The 23,697-nt window shown below is 39.4% G+C and overlaps 1 protein-coding gene across 2 annotated transcripts in view; it reads left to right on the top strand.

Moving 5' to 3' along the window:
• The window catches only part of MYOM2 (myomesin 2), a 218,157-nt gene that overhangs the window by 189,865 nt on the left and 4,595 nt on the right, over positions 1 to 23,697 (top strand). For both annotated transcript variants that reach the window (XM_040349806.1, XM_040349807.1), the window contains 4 exons: positions 11,078 to 11,241; positions 11,442 to 11,478; positions 11,570 to 11,592; positions 12,844 to 12,899. In XM_040349806.1, coding sequence (XP_040205740.1) covers positions 11,078 to 11,241; positions 11,442 to 11,478; positions 11,570 to 11,592; positions 12,844 to 12,899 — 280 coding nt within the window. The remainder of the gene's footprint in view (positions 1 to 11,077; positions 11,242 to 11,441; positions 11,479 to 11,569; positions 11,593 to 12,843; positions 12,900 to 23,697) is intronic.

The raw sequence follows: 23,697 nt of genomic DNA on the forward strand, positions 1-23,697 counted from the left end.
TTGAATGGATTTGCATATTCCTTGTATCAGCATTCACTTCCTGTTAGGTTATCTCCCATAAGCCATCACTTCCTTGTTGCATCACAGAAGAGGGTGTAATAGGGTGTGTTCACCACTCTGGACCACACCTCCACATTACCACCTTCTACCCACTTCCTATACAATCTGATTGTACAATCTCCTTTAGATCTCCCATCAGCTATGTAGTACAAGGTCCTGATTTGCTACAAATTGAATCAGATGAGTCCTCTATTCCATAGTTCTGGTAAATCTAAAGGAAATTGTACAGACATTGCCTAGTGTATTGCATTTTTATACAAGTACATAGGAGGGAGTGGACGGTAAAACTCACATTCCTGCATGCATTTGTTTTGTGTGTTCTGGAGTGTTTTCACTTGTCACGCATAGGGCAGCCCATTCACCAAAATAGACTACTGCAGAACTATTTTTAGTGGTGCAGTTTTAAGTGTGTTTGCCACACTTGGGCAGCATTTATGAAACGCATATCAAAGCGCAGATTTTTTGTGCAGTTTGCTATGCGTTTGGAAACACACAGATGTGAATGGAGCCTCATTGTTCTTCTGTAAACACATCACTTTCACTTTCAGGCCTCATTCACACCTAGAGTAGTGGAAGCGCATGTTTTTTGGCTCGTTTTCCAGTGACACACATAGGGCAGCCAGTAGATTTCAATGGGCTGCGATCCACCTGGTAAAGTAGCCCATAGGACATTTTTGTAAATTTGTTACTGTATTTGTCACCTGTTTTTTTCATGTGGCAAAATGTGTGTTTTCTTTTGTGTTTGGTGTGCCATTAATAATGGCACTGAAAGTGAAACTCTATTTTAGGTGTATAAATGTGGCCATACAATATACAGTCTGATTGTACAATCTCTTTACAATCTCCTTTAGATTTACCAAAACTATATAATAGGAGGAGACGCCATCCATCCAATTACTTTGTATCCAAGCAGGCAGGCACTTGCACTACATTGGGGATGTCCCATGGGCCAGTGGTCACCAACCCTGTCCTCAGGGCCCACTAACAGGCCAGGTTTTATGTATTACCTTGGGGAGATGCAGATTAGAATAATGCAATCACTGAGCAGCAAATTATATCACCTGTGATGTATTTCAGTTATCTTGCAAACCCCCTAAAGGGCAGGGTTGATGACCACTGGGCTGCATGTGGCCCCAGGGAATGTAGCATGCACCCTTAACCCATCTGAAGGGACGCTGGGGAAGTCAGGCAAATTCATACATGGAGGAATGCCGGGGGTGTTGTGAAAATGTTGTTGATGTGTGAAGGTGTGCTAATGAGGACAGCTGGTAAAATCTTTTCTGGCTCATACTGGCTGGTCCATCCTGTGTGTCTGTTCTCTGTCTACCAGGAAGTTTCTGAAGTGATCTGCAAACTACAGCCATTGATGGAGGTGAGGCCTGGTCTTCAAAACCAAAGGAAGCTTGTATTTTTGTGCCACAGAGACATATTACTGGTATATTGGTACATAGGGGAGCTGGATTTTAGAAAAAAAAAAAAAGGGTGAACTTAGCCTTTAAGTTGAATAAACATGAAAGTTCAAATAGAATAAACTAGTAACCTGACATCTTAAATATACATAAACGTGTTCTTGGTTAGTGACCGATTAAATAGTGATGTAAGATATGGATGACAGCCCCAAGACATGCGTCTTTAAAAATAAGTCAGAGACTGTACTTTTATTATTTATATTTCAACAGATTTTCACTAAACTGTAGCTCTGTATACCTAATAAGTATCAGTAGTAGGTTAATGGAGCAACATTTAATAAAACAAGATTGAAACATGGTATTCATGCCTACAAAGCAAAAATGACTATTGACAGACAATGGCACGCATATTTATGACCAGGTTAGAGTATCTGGCCATTTAATGTTTTAACTAAGTCCAAGGGCTTTGGAGCTTTTATCTATCAACAGCTGTTATCTAGCTTGAAATCTTTAGACATTTAGAAATATAAGAAATAAAATATTACTCAGCTTGAATCTATGGACAGGCAAAATCTATTGTATCATCATTCATCATACGTGTGAAAGCTATCAGTAGACCCCCCCAACAGTTAAGCTGGTCATAGATGGATCGAAATGCAGCCTGTTCAGCAGGAACCAGAAAATGTTTGATTCATCTATAAACAGGCTGGTTACGCTAAAGTTGATCTATCGATCTACTTTAATACAATTGCACTGTTGAGTTTTTTTTGTATAATTGCTGACACTGGCTGTATCTGGCAGCAATGATGATTGTATTTTGACAACTGGGAAACCTCCCACTGTTAGAATACAATAGCACAGCAAGAGGGATTTCCCCAACAACACACTGACTGTGATGGGGGAATCAATTGATTTTGTTTCCTTCAAACCATGTTTGAAAGAAAGAAACCTGCATAAAGTGTAGGCAGCCTGTCAGGAATCATGAAACAGAAGGAAACAGAAAAAGCAGTAAAAATTCAGTTAATATAATGGGAAAAATTGTACCACTGGTAATTTTACTCAAAACATAGCCAGGGTTCGGTAGCCAAATCAGGTAGTCCGAACAAGCCTGGAAATCAGGAAGCCAGATATCAGCATAGTCAGAAGCAGCAGACAGGATCAGGAACCAGAAGGGATGTCAGCCAGGCAAGTCTTCACTAGGAACACAGCAGACTCTCTAGATATGTTGACCAAGGCAAAGGCAATTGATGAAATGAACAAGGCAGTTTAAATAGCCAGAAGGGGCTGTCTGTGGGCTTGACTGACAAACAGGAGATGATCAACAGGTGTGGAATGATGAGTACTGGCAATTAACTGACAGCTGAGAAACCTGAGCACAGAGAAGGATGGGCTGAGAGCCCAGCCCTGACACACCCTTAGGGATTCCTTACATTCCCATCTAACCAACAATGGGAGTCCCTTCTAGTGGTGGGTGAATCTGCTCACTTACCAAAGGTTCTGTGAGTTCTGTTTTAAATTTGGAAAATCAAAGCTAAAGTTTGATCATTTCTAAAGCTTATGCCTCATACACACGACCGGATTTCCCCGTCGGAAAAACTGCGATGAGAGCTTTTGGCTGGGAATTTCGACCGTGTGTATGCTCCATCGCAGTTTCCCGCTAGGAAAAAACATTTGTCTGTATGCTTTTCCGAAGAGAAAAAAAAATGTGCATGCTTGGAAACAACTTAACGCATGATCGGAAGCATAGAACTTCATTTTGGCGGCTCGTCGTAGTCTTTTACGTCACTGCATTCTTGACAGTCAAAAATTCACTGGACTTTTGTGTGACCATGTGTATGCAAGGCAGGCTTTAGAGGAATTTCGTCAGGAAAAACATTGTTTTTTTTTTTCCGATGAAAACCCTGTCGTGTGTACGAGGCATAATAGGAAAACTACTCTCAAAATAGGCATGGGAAGCAAGGCACTAACTTTTCATGTTGTTTTCAGGACAACGTTGAAAATACAAAAAACATGTTTGGCTGATTCCTAAAAACTGTATGTGGTGTTAGGGAAAAGTACAGTTTTCACAGTCTCAGTGACCTCATACACTGGCATTGCATATTTGGCTGTGAAATATATATTTTTCTTGTACAATTAGCGTTGCCTACATACAGCAACTGCACCTCAATCTTATTCATTTAAGTTATAAAAAAAATAAAAACTCCCAGGTAGCTTTAGCAGTAACACATTATTTTTTATCAAATGATAGTCACTCGCTTTAGCCAATGGTTTGCTGAGGCTGTCTCTGTTTTCTCTGAAGAAAAACTGTCCTGCTACTGTCCAATTTCTATTAACCTCCCTGGCGGTATGATTCTTTCAGAAAAAACATGCTGAAAGCGGTACCATTATTTGCAAGGAAATTTGGCGTTTTATACTGTAGGCCTGTAATTTTTAGAAATAACTCACTTAAATCTGACCAAACAAGATTCTAATATGCCATTTTTTTTAAAAACAAAATTATAAATTATAATATAATAAATAATTATAAATAATTATAACAAATAATAATATAATTAAAATAAAAATTATTCAATAATGTAATCAAATCAAAATCACTGAAATTTGCTCAGTTGCAGAATTGTCGCTGTCATTATTTTTTTTTTTTATGACGAATTTCCCCACAAATCGCTATCGCACAATTCTGCAAGTGATTATAATTTATTATCGCTGTTTTTTAGCTGATCTAAAACTATTTTTGACATAAAGGGACACTTTTGGTTGCTATGGACAATCTACAGTTTGCAGGGAGAAAGAAACGTTTTTATTATATAAAATAACATGCAGGACACTGGGCAGACCACTAGGGACAAGGGGGGTGTGTTTTTTTTACATACAGTACTGTAATCTATAAGATTACAGTATACTGTATGTAATGTGTTTGTTTACTTTTTTGAATTTGGCGCCGTTCTCCGTCCCCGTGCGTCGTAACGTCGCACGGAACGGAGATCGGCGGCACAGGAGGACGCTGTGTGAATCGAGCGAGGTCCCGCTCGCTCACATAGCGCGGTGGCATCGCTGGATCCAGGGACAAGGTAAGTAAACAGTGCCTGTGGATCTAGCGAGGCAAGCCCGAGTCTAACTTGGGGTTACCGCTCGCAGCATGAAAATCTAACCCCGAGTCAGACTCGGGAATACCGCCAGGCAGGTTAAGCTTTTGTTAAAGTGGAGCTCCACCCTAAAGTGGAACTTCCGCTCATCGGAACCTTCCCCCCTCCGGTGTCACATTTGACACCTTTCAGGGGGAGGGGGTGCAGATACCTTTGTAAGATAGGTATTTGCACCCACTTCCAGGAGTCCTCTCTGCAGGGATTCTGCGGGTAGTGCGCCACTTCCCGCCCCCACCCGTTGTGTTCTGGGAAACACTCGGCTCCCAGAACACAGCGGGGACCAGTGAGGACGGCACTGCGCGACTCGCGCATGCGCCGTAGGGAATCGGGCAGTGAAGCCGAAACGCTTCACTTTCTGATTCCCTCACCGAGGATGCTGGTGGGGGCAGCAGATAGACAAGCAATTGCTCGTCTTCTGCTGCAGACATCGCTGGACTCCAGGACAGGTAAGTGTCCATATATTAAAAGTCAGCAGCTACAGTATTTGTAGCTGGTGGCTTTTAATATTTTTTTAACGGCGGAGCTCTGCTTTTAGGCTGGGTTCACACTACTACACTACTTTCATCCTACTTTGCTCTGCTACATTTATCCTACATTGGTCCTACATCCATCCTACTTTCATAAACAGGATACTACTTTGGTCCGACTTCAATGATATTCAATGGGCCTGAAGTAGGATCAATGTAGGACCAAAAGTAGTACAGGGAGCATTTTCAAAGTCGGACCGACTTGTGTAGGACGCTACAAGGCGCTCTCATAGGGAAACATTGAACACAGAGCAAAGTAGGATGAAAGTAGTGTAGTAGTGTGAACCCAGCCTAAAGAGGTAGTGAAGTCTTCAACAACAAAAAAAAAATACTGACCCTGCTGCAAGTTAATGTCATTATGTGCTAGTATGCACTGCATACTATATTATTATGACAGACTTACCTGTAAAACAGATCCCTCCAGTGGTGCACTTTGACTGCTGCCAGGACTTCCACGTTCACCCGGTCTTTTTCAGGGTTTGCGGGCTCTGACGGTTTTAATTGCGGCACAATAACATCACTGCTCACAGGAGTCATGACCATAACACATCGCTCAGGGTCGATGGCACATTTAGTGTGCCCTCAATTCAGAGCACAGTGCACATGCAGCGGCAACCTCACCAGCTGCAGAACTTGTGAATAGCTCTTAAACAGTACATATTTACAAGATATTAATTGTATCCACAGGTCAGCTTTAATATGAGCTTACCTGTAGGTACAAGTGACCAAGTGGATTTTACTACCTCTTTAGGAATTAAGAGACAGAGATGATACAGAGATGTAAAACGTGCCCACAGTAGGACATTTTAAATACATGCTGTATATTTCTGCTGTCCTATTTCTTAAAAGAAAAAAAACGTGTTTCTCTGTCAGAAGTGCCATCAGTTATTAACAGAGTGTTGTCCGCCCTGCCCTGTGTTTTTTTCTATACTAGTCAACCATACTCACTTTCAGATCTCAACAAAATAACAGACATTTTGTAGTCCATAATAAGAACAAGGACAGATGTTTGAGATAACACAAGAAGTGTGCAAAGGACATAGAACTCTGAATTTCTAACCAACAGTTTTTTGCACTTATCAAACAGATATAATAAAATGCCACTGGTATATTAGACAGACCAAAAAGGGAGCAAATAGGAGAAGTTCATTATTAGGGTTTACAAACACTAATAGCTGTAATAGAGAAAGAGAAGATAGGTATTTTATTACAAGAATTAATAGACTCGGGGCTTTTTTTCAGGGGGAACTTGGGGGAACTCAGTTCCACCATCTCTGGCTCAGACCCTTTGGTGCCTGCTCCCCACAGTCACTTATAAACACAGAAGTCTGGTTTCTGTGTTTACAAGTGACAGCTCCGCACTCTGTGTGTAACCCCCCTGAACTCTGCACTCTGTATGTAATGCAATCCTAGTATTTAATGCCCCTTTAAGACCCTTCTACTGTTTGTGAAACCTAAACGGGGTCGTGGTTGAGTTCCTGTATCTATTTTCTGAGAAAAAAAGCTCTGAATAGACTACACGTGACATAGCAATGTAAAATTAGCCAACAATTTTAGATAGCAAGGGCAAAAAGCACAGGCTTGGACTTTAATGCAAGAAATAAAATACAATATTGCACTGACATAATGGCTCTTATGTGCCCTTCTTTTTTAAACAGTAGTAGGGGAGTTGGCTTAACCATAATTCCCCATATTTGATATTTTAAGCCTGCTAGTCATAGTTCAAATGTCATGCAGTGCATTTTGGTAAAACAAATATGCAGGGTGAACCGACACATACTTTTTTAAGGACCATCAATTTGAATTCCACAGGATTTACCTTGATAGTGGTAAACCTATACCTCATCCAAAGTCCATTCAGCTGTTGTTTAGATTGCTTGAATGACTAAAATACAATCACTATATTTTAATAATTCTTGTCAATACCATATTGCTAAAGCAGGTGGCTATGCAAGTGTAGTCTGGAATGTCAGTATTTGGACCTGACTAAACCCAGTAGTATGCCCCGAAGGGTCACAAAATCTGAACTTCAGCTTTCTTTCCTCTACATTAAAAAAAAATGTATTTCTTGCTTTTAGACAGTAGCTTATTTACTCATATGATGAATTATCTTCTCTTTCCGTGTGCTTTCATGTTTTGCTCAGGGAAAACACAAGCACTGTTGGCGATATTGATATCTGTGGTCAGGGGGGAAAACAAGAACATTTAGAGCCACTTCTCTAAATTAGTGATGACAAGCCTAAGGACACATACATATTCCAAATGAAATTATAGACACTTTCAGGATTTAACTTGACTGTGATGGAAAAAGTCAGCTTCATATTAAATAATTAGAGCACATATTTTATGAAGTAAATAACAGACCTTCTAAATTGTAGTGGGAATTAACTGTAATTGTATACAATGATATTTAATATGTAAAAGATGCATGTACAACACTTGGGAACTATTTCTAACCTATCAAATTACTTTTGCTATGCGTAAATTTAATTTAAAAAGTGTATCTACACTGGACTTCAGAATCGAATTGTTGTAAATTTGCAACCAATATAGCAACGTTATGCAAATAACAGTGCAAACGTAAGGATTGCATTAAGAAATAAGCATGTATTATTAACTTTAAGCTATGTATATATAAAAAAAAGCATACACAGTTCTATCATAAAACCCCTTATGATTGTGTTACTGAAAACTCAGAATCAATATTATAAAATTCCACAGAAGCAGGCTTCTTCAAGAGCCAATTGTTGATTTAACCCTATATTTATGAACCAGGGATTGGGACATTCACTAAATATTCAGTGAAGGAATCTTCTTTAATGCTCTTGAAAGACGTTGGCATAGCTCCCAACTGTCCCTGATTTGGAACAAAGTCCCTCTTTCCTATTAATTTGTGCCTCATTTTGGTCTGACCTGTATAGTTGTACATACAATGCACTTTTTATCTTTCAAAAAGTGTTTCCCAGTGCTAAACCTTTCATCCAATTTCTAAACTGTTGCATTTGGAAATTTCAAAAGCCAGTATAAATGAATGGTAATGGTAAAAAAAAGGCACTTGTGGGTTTAAATGATCACGTTTTTGCATAATTCTCATTTAAGGGGGCATGGCAGGGGGTGTCTACATATTTTTTCTAGTATGTGTGCCTCATTCCCATACCAAAAAATTGGGAAGTATGCATTGGCATGCCATCTTTGTTTCCCTTAGAAGTCTGGGATGAACTAAGTATAATTTTATATTGTTTTACAACACTCTTTTTGCAGTCTACCCCAATGATATACTATTAATTAGGTTTGGCAGGTTGTCGTTATTTTGATTGCAAGTCTGTTTTAGATTGTGTTAGCAGTGATTTGCTAAGTTTTATGTTAACCTATTAATGCTCACATTCTAACTTTTTTCGTTAGGTACATTTGTGTTTAGCTTATGTAGGAAACATAAGAAAATTAAATTAAGCATCTGTTTACAGAGCAACGTAGACCTTCATTTCCAAAGCATGCCTCAGTTATCTAAGAGTGCCTAACTTGAGCAATGTTCATTAATTTACAAGAGTCTGTAGTTTCTCATCTTCTAGGCTAATGATGGGTTCAGATTATTTCTTTCAAAGTCTGCCATTATTGCAATGCTAAACGCTGTACACAGCAGTGCCAATTAGAAAGGAAATGACTGCAGGGGTGACTCTTTGTTTTCAAGCAAAAATGTTCCCTTTTTGCAGATTAACTATAATGTTGCTGAAATGTATCTCAGTGATGCGTGAAAATGACATTCCTTAGATAGTTATTGTTTACGTTTTCCATTGTTACTTTAAAAGGCAGCTTTACTTCTGCAAAAAGAGAGTTATTGGTACATAACTGGACCCACGATTGTGGTCTGCCAATAAACCATTTTGCAGAAAGTTTCTTCTCTCTCTCTAGTAAAATACACTAAGAGCAGGCCTACATTTAGACTGCTGTCTTTGAGAGCCCTTCCTGCTAAATTATTATTTTTCTAGAACAGTCAATCCTTATTTATTCTCCTTCTCAAATTTAAAAGGGTATCTCAAGTATATGGTGCTGATATTTCAGCACTGGTTGGACATCAGTAATTTCTAGCAAGTCAATTTTGGAGTCACCACTCATCCAAGGTTTTAAAGCAATTTGAGCACAAACTGTATAATCACTGACATGTTTAAACTCGCTGTATATGTACATTATGTCTGGAGTTTAAGCCTGGAAAGTTTACAGAGCTTATCCAGCATCACATAAGTCATTACCTTGTTCAGATATAGATTAATTTACTCTGGAGGGCTGCCAGTTTGACACCCCTGCCCTATAGCATCCGGTTCTTGGCTAGTAGGGATGAGCCCGATGTTCGCCTGTTTGCGGAATAGTGAACAATTTGGGGTGTTCGCGGCGAATTCGAAAGCCGCGGAACACCCTTTAAAAGTTTTCGGAAGAAATCTAAAGTGCTAATTTTAAAGGTTAATATGCAAGTTATTGTCATAAAAAGTGTTTGGGGACCTGGGTCCTGCCCCAAGGGACATGTATCAAAGTAAAACAAGTTTTAAAAATGGCAATTTTTTCAGGAGCAGTGAATTTAATAATGCTTAAAGTGAAATAACAAACATGAAATATTCCTTTAAATTTCATACCCGGGGGGTGTCAATAGTATGCCTGTAAAGTAGCACATGTTTTCCATGTTTAGAACAGTCCCAGCACAAAATGACATTTCTAAAGGAAAAAAAGTAATTTAAAACTATTCGCGGCTATAATGAATTGTCGGGTCCCGGCAATACAGATAAAAGTAATTGCAAAAAATTGGCATGTGTCCGTCTGTCCCCCCAGTCCATTACCAGGTCTTTTGGGTCTGGTATGAATATTAATGGGAACCCTGAACCAACATTTTTTTTTTAATTGCTGGGGGTTCCCCCAAATTCCATACCAGACCGCAAGGACCCATGCGTTTTTTTCTATGACTTTTATCTGTATTGCTGGGCCCCGACAATTCATTATTGCTGCGAGTAGTTTTAAATTACCTTTTTCCTTTAGAAATTTCATTTTGTGCAGGGACTGTTCTAAACACGGGGAAAGTGCGCCACTTTACAGGCATAGTATAGACACCCCCCAGGTATGAAATGTAAAGGTATATTTTACTTTTTTTGTTTCACTTTAAGCATTATTAAAATCCCTGCTCCCGAAAAAAACGGCTGTTTTTAAAACTTTTTCTTTGCATTGATACATGTCCCCTGGGGCAGGACCCAGGTCTCAAAACACTTTTTATGAAAATAACTTGCATATTAACCTTTACATTTTGATTTTTCACATTCCTGTCCCATAGACTTTAACGGTGTTCGCGTGTTTGAACACATTTTTTGCCTGTTCGCATGTTCTGCTGCAAACCGAACTGGGGGGTGTTCGGCTCATCCCTATTGGTTAGGTATGCTGCATTTTGCTGACCATTTTTAAATGAGCTGTCATTATCTTTTTACCCTAGCCTGTTGCTGTGGTCTGAACTATGTGCAGTCAATAATAAATGTACTGTTACTATGTACTTGGGGGTTGGCCGTACTGGAGGTTTCAGGGTTTCAGGGTATAAAATTACCACTTCACTAGATTATGTAGTATGGCCTTTTGTGCACATATGGGCAGGTTTCTTTTATATGACAGGGCTGGAACAATAGATTGGAGCAAAAAGTCCATGAAAAAGTAGCTGTTGTGTGCTTAAAAAAAGGCCAACTTCTTTCTACCATATAAATAATAGTTTAGTGTGGACATCATATTATACATATAGGAGTTTTAAGAAATTTACCTTTTTAATGAATACATATTGAAAAACAGAGACATATATAAAATAACATAATATCTGCCACTATTCTGGAAATTGCACACAGCTGGCTAGTATACTTATGTCCTTTACATATGTGTAAATACACCTTATTTGTGTGCGATTTCTCATCCACAGGGAGTCAAAGATTTCTTCAAGTGAGAAGATGAGAATTGGAGGCACCGATGAATATGCCTGGCTGCAGATCTGTGAACCTACTGAGAAGGACAAAGGGAAATATACATTTGAAATATTTGAAGCTAAAACATCCTTTAAGAGAACAGTTGATTTATCAGGGCAAGGTAATATCTTACATATCCGTGACATTTTTATAGGATTTTTCTAGATTAGCACTGGTACTGTATGTGAAAAGCTAAAAAAAATCATGTTGCCCTTTTTTTTCATTCCGCTGTCTTTTGAAATAGAACCACAACTTCTGTTACTGCTTCTATACTTGTTGTTGTCATGGTAACGAAATGACACATCTGCTTTTTAATTCCAGCTTTTGATGAAGCCTATGCTGAATTCCAGAGACTTAAGTACGTTTGAAATTCATTATTTTGTGTGCAGGATATGATTTATTAAATATTATGTTAAACAATTACTTTTCTTTTCTTTTTTACCCTACAGGGCTGCAGCCTTTGCTGAGAAGAGTGAGTGCATATTATATATAAATAATGGACTATCATATCCCATGTTATGTTTAATACTATACATACAGTATGTCCACACTGAAAAACTGTCATGGTCCATATTATGTTTATTATAATGAAATATTTACCTTTTGTAACTACTATTATTATCCATCATGCTAAAAAACTGCAGTATAAAAATTGCAGTATTTTACTTTATCTACATTGTTTCATTTCTTATTTCTATACATACACATACTTTCCTTCCCACAAAGAACAAAATGTATTTTAGCAATAGTCTACAAAGGCTTTATAGGCAATTATCTTTGTTTATTCATTAATATTAGTGCAAACGAGTGCAGTTCAGTAACCCTGTATTAGTGTATATTAATACTCTTTAAATGTATATTGCAAATTATTGTAATAATGAGCTCAAAGCCCCAATTAGCAAAAGCTGCATTGTGCAATTTCACCCTTATATTAACAACTCCCAAAGTTCATAAAACATGCATGGTAGCTAATGAAACCATGAATGATGTTTTAAAAATTTGAAAAGAGACCAAAATTCAAGAAAAAACATCCACAGCTTTTGTAAATAAATGTGGATGTCAAATGTTTAAATATTAGGGTTAAAATTAACTTCTCTCTTTAGTAACTGAAATAATTAGAACTGGCACATTTTGAAATTACTGGACAGATCCACTTTACCATTGTTAAAATTGTGTGTGAAGCCATCAGTACTAATTAGGAGTAATGTTTATTTTTTTATGCACAGAAAGCCTTCTATGGCCATCTTTCACATGACTATTCTGATCAGGTTCACCTGTCCTATGGACCGGTGAGTGTAAACAGACTTGTGTCCATTTACACCCGCCTACCTCCAATCTGAGACGGTCTGCTAAAAACAAACAGACGAGGACCTGTCCTCCTCTGTGTAGGCAGATTGGATCTGAGGTAGTTCGGTGTAAATGGACAGTAAAATCCGTTTACACCCAGCCATCCATAAAGGAAAGCCTCTGTCCCTGTCCACTACGCATAAATGGAACAGTGTTTCTGTGAGCTGATCCCCTGCTGATCTTAACGGAGTCTACCCTGTGTGAAAGGGGCTTTAGGGAGCTCAAAATGCTTAAATCTGAGACCATATGCAATATTTGCACTACACCTTATATGCTTTGAAGTAAAATGATTTCACATGTTGTTTTCCTTAAGTAGTAGGCACTCTAAAACAGTAGATCTGTGGTAATAATCAGTATGTTTGTTTTTAATCTGCAGACCGTGGGAAAGTAATTGGTGGGCTCCCTGATGTGGTAACTATAATGGAAAGCAAGGTATGAAACCAATATAGAAAATGTACCGTTTTCATATTTTTTCCAACTGTATTACTATTATTATTACTTAGTTTGCCTCTAACATTATTGAACATGCGTATAGTAGAGGATAACACAAATACACCAGCCCCAATTCTCTTATCGCAAAAAGCAAATAAAAAACAGTTTGATAATGACCTTGCGCTGTCTCATGATATACATCATTGAGAGCAATAGCACAGACAGAAGACTAATGCCTCGTACACACGATCAGTTTTCCTGACAGGAAAAGTGCGATGTGAGGTTTTTGTCAGGAAAACCGACCGTGTGTATGCTCCATCACACTTTTTCTGTCAGTTTTCCTGCCAAGAAAAGATTGAGAGCAGGATCTGAACTGCCTATTGAACTTCATTGATCTGGGCTTGTTGTACGTCACCGCGTTCTTGACGTTCGGAATTTCAGCCAAGATTTGAGTGACTGTGTGTATGCAAGACAAATTTTAGCCGTTTTCCTGCTGAAAATAAGTAAATAAATCCTGCTCTGACTTTTATTTTGACAGCTATTTTCTTTATAGATCATGTTATTTGTTCTGTTCTACATAAAAATCAGAATAATGCAAAAATAAACACCATGAAAACATTACATAAAAAATAATAATATTGAAAAATATAGTATATATATATCTATATAAATATATCTAGATAGATAGATATATGTATTAATAAATACTTCAAATAGAAAGCCAGGCAAGGCGCTAAATACACAATTGAAGTATGTTGTACATATACATACATTTGTCGCATTACCTTCCAAGTAGTTTTTATTTTGGCCAGTTGTTCTTGTGATACACGGAAACTCTGATAATCACAGTTCTTTTTAGTTCAGCTCCCTGCTAATTGGGCACAGGTATGTTGGTGATTCACTGTTACGTGATCAGCCTGGAGGTGGAAAAGTGACATAAGGAGCTCCAAAGCTTAGATAAGAAGCTAAATTGCTGAATTATAAAATATTGGTGCCATATGTCTGACTGTGCAATGTGGAAGAGGTACATAAATTGCAAAATCAGCTATCCAAAATTACAAATCTTTTGACAGGTAAAACGTTTGACATGTTATTTATACAGTAAAACCTTGAATTGGGAGTAACTTGGTTTGAGAGTATTTTGCACGACAAGCAATTTTTTTTTATAAACTTTGACTTGATAAACAAGTGATGTCTTGATATACAAGTAGTGTCACATCATAACTGAGTATAAAAGAGGAGAGAGGTGCCTAAGTGTATCAATATGGTTACATTTAATGAAGGTATGACATTTAGCAACTCACATGGTTGATGATTAAAACAGAAAAATCTAAGTGTGCAGGCTTCTGGGTTAAAGCTGTCCACATAGGCCATCCTCTTCACCGCCATTGATGTCATCCCTTCCACGACCACTTCATGCTTCACTTTTAGATCGCTCTACTGCATGGTAGTCTTCCTGGTCACGATTGCAGACTGACAGCGGTGAGAGCCGATGGTGCAGAGGATGATCTATGTGGACAGCTTTACCCCAGATGCCTGCATACTTAGATGTGCTTCTTTTAATCATCAACCATGCGAGTTGCTAAATGTAGTACCCTCATTAACCACTTAGGCCGCGTACACGCGATTAGTCCATCCGATATGAATGATCCGACGGAGAAAGCAGACTTATGATCTGATGTGCATACACACCATCATTTTCAAAACCGATCAGGTCAGAACGCGTTGAAGTATAACACACGACGTGCTGAAAATAACGAAGTTCAATGCTTCCAAGCATGCGTCGACTTGATTCTGAGCATGCGCGGGTTTTAAACTGATGCTTTTGCGTACTAACCATTGGTTTTGACCTATCGGTCAGCCGTCCATCGGTTCGATTTTAAAGCAAGTTCTCTTTTTTTGGTCCGAAGGACAACAGACCGATGGGGCGTACACACGGGCGGTTTGGACAGAAACTGAACTTCAGTCCGTTTTCATCGGTTTGGACCGACCGTGTGTACGCGGCCTTAAGGACCGCCTGACGCCCATATACATCGGTAGAATGGCACAGCTGGGCACAGACACGTACATGTACGTCGCCTTTAAGAGCCCAGCCGTGGGCTGCGAGCGCACGCGACCTGGTCCGAAGCTCCGTGACATCGGCCGCGAGACCCGCGATCAGTCCCAGGAGCTGAAGAACGGGGATTGATGTGTGTAAACATACCTTCCCCGTTCTTCACAGTGGCAGTGTCATTGATCGTCTGTTCCCTGATATAGGGAAAGACGATCAATGACGTCACACGTCCAGCTCCGCCCACCTACAGTTAGAAACACATATGAGGTCACACTTAACCCCTACGGCGCCCCCTAGTGGTTAGCTCCTAAACTGCAATTGTCATTTTCATAGTAATCAATGCATTGTTATAGCACTTTTTGCTGTAAAAATGACAATGGTCCCAAAAATGGGTCAAAATTGTCTGATGTGTCCACCATAATGTCGCAGTCACGAAAAAAATCACTGATCGCTGCCATTAGTAGTAAAAACAAATTATTAATAAAAATGCCATAAAACTATCCCCTATTTTGTAAACGCTATACATTTTGCGTAAATCAATTGTTAAACGCTTATTGAATTTTTTTTTACCAAAAATAGGTAGAAGAATACGTATCAACCTAAAATGAGGGAAAAAAAAGTGTTTTTATATCTTTTTTGGGGATATTTAGGTGATCAAATACCACCAAAAGAAAGCTCTATTTGTGGGAAAAAAAGGACGCCAATTTTGTTTGGGAGTCACATCGCACGACCGCGCAATTATCAGTTAAAGCGACGCAGTGCTGAATCGCAAAAAGGGGCAAGATCCTTAACCTGCATATTGGTCCGGGTCTTAAAGCGGGAGTTCACCCAATTATGTTTTTTTTTCTCTTTTCCCCATAGATGGATGCTCGTTTTGTCTAGGGGAATCAGCTAGTTGTTTTAAAATATGAGCCGTACTTACCGTTTTCGAGATGCATCTTCTCTGTCGCTTCCGGGTATGGGTCTTCGGGAGCGGGCGTTCCTTCTTGATTGACAGTCTTCCGAGAGGCTTCCGACGGTCGTAATCCATCGCGTCACTAGTAGCCGAAAGAAGCCGAACGTCGGTGCGGCTCTATACTGCGCCTGCGCACCGACGTTCGGCTTCTTTCGGAAAATCGTGACGCGATGGATGCGACCGTCGGAAGCCTCTCGGAAGACTGTCAATCAAACTAGGAACGCCCAGTCCCGCAGCCCACACCCAGAAGCGGCGGAGAAGATGCATCACGTAAACGGTAAGTACGGATCATATTTTAAAACAACTAGCCGATTCCCCTAGACAAAACGAGCATCCATCTAAGGGGAAAAAGTGTCATGTGCGGGTGAACCTCCGCTTTAAGTGGTTAAATGTAACCATATTGCTACACTTGGAGGCACCTCTCTTCTGTTTTATACTCTGTAGCTCCTGTTGCTTCTAATCCCTATGTGGAAGTTGTCATTTGTGAATGAACATTTTATGGTTACACAACCTGGTAACATTGCTATTATCTTTTTATATGGACTATAGACTGAAGCACTTATAAATAAATGGCTGTGGAATGAATCATCTGAGTTTTCATTTTTTCTTATGGGGAAATTCACTTTGATATACAAGTGCTTTGGATTACAAGCATGTTTCCGGAATGAATTATGCTTGCAATCCAAGGTTTAACTGTACTTCTGGTTTATGATTCCCCTGTATGTTTATACTGGTTATTCACTAACAGACAACATCAATTACTGCAGCTGATGATCATTAACACCAGGAACTAAGTTTTCAACATTTTGGGACACACATTGACATTGTTCATAAAAGCTGAAATGTTCTTCAGTGCCTCTAAAATTGTTCTTGGCAGAAAAGTGTAGCAAGGGAAGGCCTGTTTTATTTGAAGTAGTGCAAGACTTGCTTTTAAATTATTTTGTACAATATACTGCCTTAAGGGGATTCTTGTAAGCATTCATAAAAGCTTTAAAGATATCAGCCGAGGCTTATTATACAACGTTAAAGAACATTGGACCTTTTGGTATTAACAAAGACAGAGCTAGAAGGAAATGCATTAAAATGAAATGTCTGTGAGCTACAAAAAGGAACACTATATTAAACCAGCACACATAACACTCACAAACACCAACATTTTTCATACTGTTATTAAGATGCTAAATAAATAATTTTATTTTAGACTTGCACATTCAGCATTAAGCAAAAGTGAAAACAATCGTGCACTCTTGAATGGTAAATATGCATGAAAACATACAGAATGGACTATCTACAATAAAAAGAGATAATACCTAAAAGTAAAAACTGAATTCGAAACCAAACCCAATCCATTTTGTTTTTTTTCTGGCATATTACATTTTCTTTGGAGTTACAGAAAAATAAGTATTAAGGCTAATAGAGAAGGGGTTAAGATTGAATGTCCCCATGTTGATGGGGACAAGGGCCTCATGCCCACAACCCTTGCCCGGTGGTTGTGGGGGTCTGGGGGCGGAGGGCTTATCGGAATCTGGAAGCCACCTTTAACAAAGGGGACCCCCTATGTGAATTGGTAAGGGGTACATTGTACCGGTGAAAATGTAAGACGGTTTAAGACAAGTCCTTTATTAAAAATTAAAATTAAAAATAACCCAGCGATGTAATCCAGTCTCTCGATGTCTGTCCAGCGATGTAATCCCGTATCTCCATGTCCAATGATGATCTATTCTCCAGCGATGCTCCAGTCTCCACTCCAGTGAGGAATGTAACCCCCGTGACACGTAAGAAGGGGCAGGGTCACCCGTCCAAGTCATTGGGTAACCCCCGGCTTTCCCCTTAGCAATTTACATAGGGGGAGCGGGATATGGGGGTCCCCTTTGTTAAAGGGGGCTTCCAGATTCCGATAAGCCCCCCACCCACAGACCCCCACAACCACCAGGATGAGGCCCTTGTCCCCATCAACATGTGCACATTCTCCCCATGTTGAGGGCATGTGGCCTGGTATGGTTCAGGAGGGGGGCAGGTTGCATGTTCGGATAAGGGTCTGGTATGGATTTTTGGGGGGAACCCCACGCCATTTTTTTTTAAATGGTGCGGGGCCTGATATGGAATTTGGGGGAGACCCCCATGCTTTTTTTTGTTGACATTTTTTTCAATGACTTTGACTTTGATCTGTATTGCCAGGACCCGCTAATTCATGAATAGCCGAGAGTAGTTAAATTACTTTTTTCCTTTAAAAATGACATTTTGTGCAGGGACAGTTCTAAACACGGGAAACATGTGCTACTTTACATACTATAGACAGCCCCCAGGTACGAAATTTTAAGGAATATTTCACTTTTATTGTTTCACTTTAAGCATTATTAAAATCACTGCTCCCGAAAAAACAGAAATTTTTAAAACATTTTTTGCATTGATACATATCCCCTGAGGTAGGACCCAGGTCCCCAAACACTTTTTATGACAATAACTTGCATATTAACTTTTAAAATTAACACTTTTGATTTCTCCCATAGACTTTTAAAGGGTGTTTCGCGGCTTTTTTCGAATTTGCCGCAAACACCCCAAATTGTCCGCTGTTCGCCGAACGGGCGAACAGCTAATATCCGACTCAAAAATAAAGCTCATCCCTAGCCCTATCGTTTTGGACAACAAGAATATGGGTGAGATACCCACAGTTCTTTCACTGAACCTTGTTGTATAGATCGAGTGTGCAATTCCAAAATCCTAAAACTGAGTATCTTTCAGCTTTCAGATTACCTTGGGTTTAGTAAAAACTTTTGTTAAAAGTGTTTATTGCATATGTGCTCACTATCTTATAATCTTACTCACAATTTTTTGTACATACATATTATTCATAGTTGTTTTAATCCAGTATGAGGAACCATATATTTGTAATTTTAAATATTATTTCAAAATCCTTTTTTATGATTGCCTGATGGACACCTCAGTGCAAGTGCCATTGTATTGTATGTAGTCCCAACAATTTAATATTTTTAAATTGTTGTGTTGTAACTCTGTCTATGCCCCTTGTATATGGAAGCAGCTTAAAGCGGTTCTCCACCCTAAAGTGGAGTCCCGCTGATCGGAACCCTCGCCCCCTCCGGTGTCACATTTGACACCTTTCAGGGGGAGGGGGGTGCAGATACCTGTCTAAAGACAGGTATTTGCACTCACTTCCGGCCACACGCTACGGGCAAAAGACGGGCATTCCGTCACATCCCGTCTGTCGCCCGTTGTGTGCTGGGAACACTCGGCTCCCAGCACACAGCGGGAGCCAACCGGCTGGCGCGGCGCGACTCGCGCATGCGCCGTAGGGAACCGGGCAGTGAAGCCGCAGCGCTTCACTTCCTGGTTCCCTGAGCGTGGATGGCGGGGGGAGCAGCAGAGAGACGAGCGATCGCTCGTGCTCTGCTGCGATCGGCGCTGGACTCCAGGACAGGTAAGTGTCCTAATATTAAAAGTCAGCAGCTGCAGTATTTGTAGCTGCTGGCTTTTAATATTATTTTCCCGTGGCACATCCGCTTTAAGTACCTGAATTTTACTTAATATCAGCTTCCTGCAGTCCCTGTACAGAGAACCAGCACAGTGAGCTAAGGAGAGAGCAGTGCAAAAGAGAAATTATTAGTCTGCTGCTCCTCCTTTTATCATCCGTTTAGAGGCTTGGTAAGAAACTGTACTGCTTGACAGAGTCATATAAATTTTTGAACTGGATGGCAGAAATATCTATGGTAGCTATGCAGTATGTAGTTTATATGTGTAAAGGGAGTAAAGGTGGCACTTACTAAATCAAACAATATAGTAAATTATATATAAATTATAACATGCCAAATGATCCTGTGCAAATCAGCAATACATGCAATACAATAAATTCTGTATCCAATTAAACTTGTGCCCAATTTTCCTGCAAATGTGCAAATAGGCAAATACAAATAAAACACAAATATAATAAAGTGCAACACATATTTAAAAATCTGGGCCCAATTAATTACTGTGCAGAGAATTGCGTAATTAAGCAAATGTGCAAAAATGTAAATAAATATAAATGGTGCAAATAAGAAATAATACAACATAAATGTGCAAATGGTGATTCCAACTAATTCAGACACAACAATGTGTAAAACAACAACTGTGCCAATAGCCTAATGTGCAAAGTGAAATTTTCTGAGCAGTCCAAAATAATGTGCATACAATCCAAGTGTGAATATAGAATCCAACATTAAATTCAGAGTGCAAGTGCCTTCATCTGGTGCAAGTGCCCACGTTTCCCTGAGCCTCTCACCTTATCTGGATCATAAGTGAGCCTCTCTGATGAATACCACTGGTCTATCGATCACTGGCAGATCAATTTCTTGTTCAATCCAACAAAGGTCAGGCTTCCTGGGTTTACATGCTCAAAGAACATAACAGAAGAGAAAGGGGGGCTCCATAGTGCAGTATATTTGATAAAAGTAGTTTATTAAATGGTATATACACTTACAGTTAAAACGGCATAAACACGGGGGCGTGTCCAGCCACAGGAGTGTATGGACGCAGTGTGAGGGAGCTCTGCTATAACAGACTTCCCTGAGCTACTTATATAGCGACTTTTAAGCCCCGAGTGACACCGTTTTGTTCCGGAGGACAGCGGGAACAAAAGAGGGATGGCGGCCAAAAGAAAAACGAGAGAGGGGCTACGTAAGCTGAGTGAGTTCTGTAGCCCTGCTGCACCTCAGAGAATCCAAGATGGCGCCGGCCCCTCTCCTCATGAAAGCAATACTGCCAGCTCTGACATAGCTGTGGAGAAACATAGTGCTTCACAGGCTGAATGCAGCACAGAGCACCAGGAGGACATTCTGAGCCCTGTGAGGCAGAGGAGAAGGATTTCTGATAAAGAAGGTAGCTTTTCCATCATTAACCCTGACACTGCCTATATTCCAGAATGTAATCCTTATGATGACAAACTTAATGCTATACAGACAGCAGGTCAACCCATACTGGACACGACTATAAAAGAAATGATTATGTCCCTCAGGGGTGCCTTACAGCATGACATGCTGAGCTATATGCACAAGTCCAAACTAGAAATTGACACGCTGGGGGACAGAGTGGACTATGTTGAGAATAAGATGTGCGATTTTACCTCAGCGCACAACGAGTTAATAGATTCTCACTTTGACCTGGAGGAAGAAGTCAGACAGCTTAGAATTAAGGTCGGAAATATCGAGGACCAGAGCAGAAGAAATAATATAAAATTCAGAGGAATACCAGAAACAGTGAAACCATCAGAGCTGAAAGGCTTTATTAAAAGCATGATTTCAGACCTAATTCCTTCAGTCTCAAAACAAGAATTAGAGATTGATAGAGCTCACAGGCTCCCTAAACCACAGCATATAGCTGAAAAGTTACCGCGAGACGTCATTGCTAGATTTCATTTTTTTGAGGTAAAGGATCAGCTCATGCAATACGCTAGACGCCATTCACCACTACCTGACCCTTACGCTGGGATAATCCTTTTCTCAGACCTCTCCCAAGCGACAATTCTAGCTCGCAAGAACATGAATTCAATCACAAAAATATGCCGCAACCATGGAATGATCTATAAATGGGGGTTCCCCACAAAATTGCTTATAGATTACAAAGGATCCTCCTACGCAATTAAAAGTTTGGATCAGGGTCTAAAACTTCTTCGCTCCTGGGGTTTGATCCCCAATCAAGAGACTGATAAAATGGATGTCAGCGCTCCTGGACCAATACCACAAGACTGGAAGAAAAAAGAGAACTTAGTCCACCATTAATTTGGTTCTACCGGTTTTCTAACGTTTGCCTTCAATATTTCATTTGGGAATTACCTGATGGCTCAGGGGAGGACGTTTAAGGGAACTTGTTTGAGTTATTCCCTATAACCTCCTACTTAAAAGTACATGTTATTGTACACAGGAGTTGTTCCACAACTCCTCCTATTTTTTCTGATTTTTGTTTTGTTTTTGTTGTTTGCCTTCCACTATAGTATCTGCACCATGCTGTTTTACCTGATACAACACCTCCACCTACTGGAAATAAAGTATTACTGCATCTGCACTCTGCTTTTTCCACATTTTAACATGCAACTTGTCTACAAAAATGATCTTGCATCTCAGCAATTATCCTCTTATCAGCAATGACCCTTAAACTCTTGTCAATGAATGTGAAGGGCCTCAATAGCCCATACAAGAGGAGAGCTCTATGGGCCGACGCCATCAAATTTGGCAGCGACATCCTCTGTATCCAAGAATCTCATTTCGCCAAGGATAAGTCTCCTAAATTTCAACATCACAAATTTCCACATATTTTTGTTTCCAACCACAAGAAAAAGAAAAGAGGGGTGATTACGGCTGTAAAGGATACGGTTTCCTTTCAGCAATTAGACCTTAAGACGGATGCCCATGGAAGATATATTATTTTAGTAGCCTCTATAGATAACTCAACGTATACTATTGTCAACATTTATGCTCCAAATAAGAATCCCCATCAGTTTATCCAGAAAGTGATCAAGATGGCAAGGAAGATTCAGAAGGGTTGTCTTATTATTTGTGGAGACTTTAATGCACCCCTAGACCCAGATATGGACACTTCAAGAAAAGGAAAGACTCCTAGGAAAGGTTTAGCTGATATTTTCTTGAAAGAAGATTTGTATGATCCATGGAGATGCTTACACACTACAGAGAAAGATTTTACATTTTTTTCTAATGTTCACAAGTCATACTCTAGATTGGATTACTTTATCACAGACAAAAATCTCCTACCGAAAATAGTGGACGCAAAAATTCATAATCTAACTTGGTCAGACCACACTCCTATTACGATAGAAATTGATTCTAATCAAATCTGCCCCAACAATTACTTATGGAGGAATAATACATTTATTCTTGCACAGGGGAAACATCAGTCTGTGATGAAGGAATCTATTGAAGAATTTTTTGTTATGAATGACAATAGTAGTGTTAACGATGCTACTTTATGGTGTTCCCACAAGGCCTACGTTAGGGGCCTCCTGATACAATTAACTGCCAGGGAGAAAAAAAATAGAAATATCAAAATAAACTCACTACTAAAAGAGATTGCATGTCAAGAAGAGTTACATAAAAAAAATCCTCTAGATATTAATTTGGAACGTCATCTTTCCACTCTAAGAATGGAACTCAAATCTATTCTGATAACTGACCATGAGAAGTACTTTAAGAAACTTAATTTAAAATATTATTCAGAAGGTAACAGAGCGGGTAAACTATTAGCCTCCCAATTACGCCAGCGTAGACAAAAAAATAAAATTATTAAATTAGCCCACCACAAATCAGGAAAAGTAATGTTCAATCCCCAAGAAATTGTAGATGCATTTTCACAGTACTATGAAGAATTATACAATCTTAAAGAAGATATCAATACCCCCCAACCTAATACTAATAAAATAGAAACTTTTTTGGATACTGTTAATTTACCCTCCATCGACCCAATATCCTTAGAAAATCTCAATAAACCAATCTCCAATGAAGAAATTTTGAAAGTCATAAATGATCTTCCCAAAAATAAAGCTCCAGGTGCTGATGGACTGTCAGGTGAATATTACTCGGTTTTTAAGGATATTTTAGCCCCATATTTATCCAGACTTTTCAATCAAGCAGCAAATTCAAAAACTTTCCCAAATGAACTTCTAGAAGCTGTAATAATAACACTTCCAAAACCTGACAAAGATCCTGACTCTCCCTTGAATTATAGACCCATATCTTTACTAAATTCCGATCTTAAAATTTATGCGAAAGTCCTAGCAAATAGATTAG

This window comes from Rana temporaria, chromosome 4 (assembly GCF_905171775.1).
Source record: "Rana temporaria chromosome 4, aRanTem1.1, whole genome shotgun sequence".
In the NCBI taxonomy this organism is placed as follows: Eukaryota; Metazoa; Chordata; class Amphibia; order Anura; family Ranidae; genus Rana; species Rana temporaria.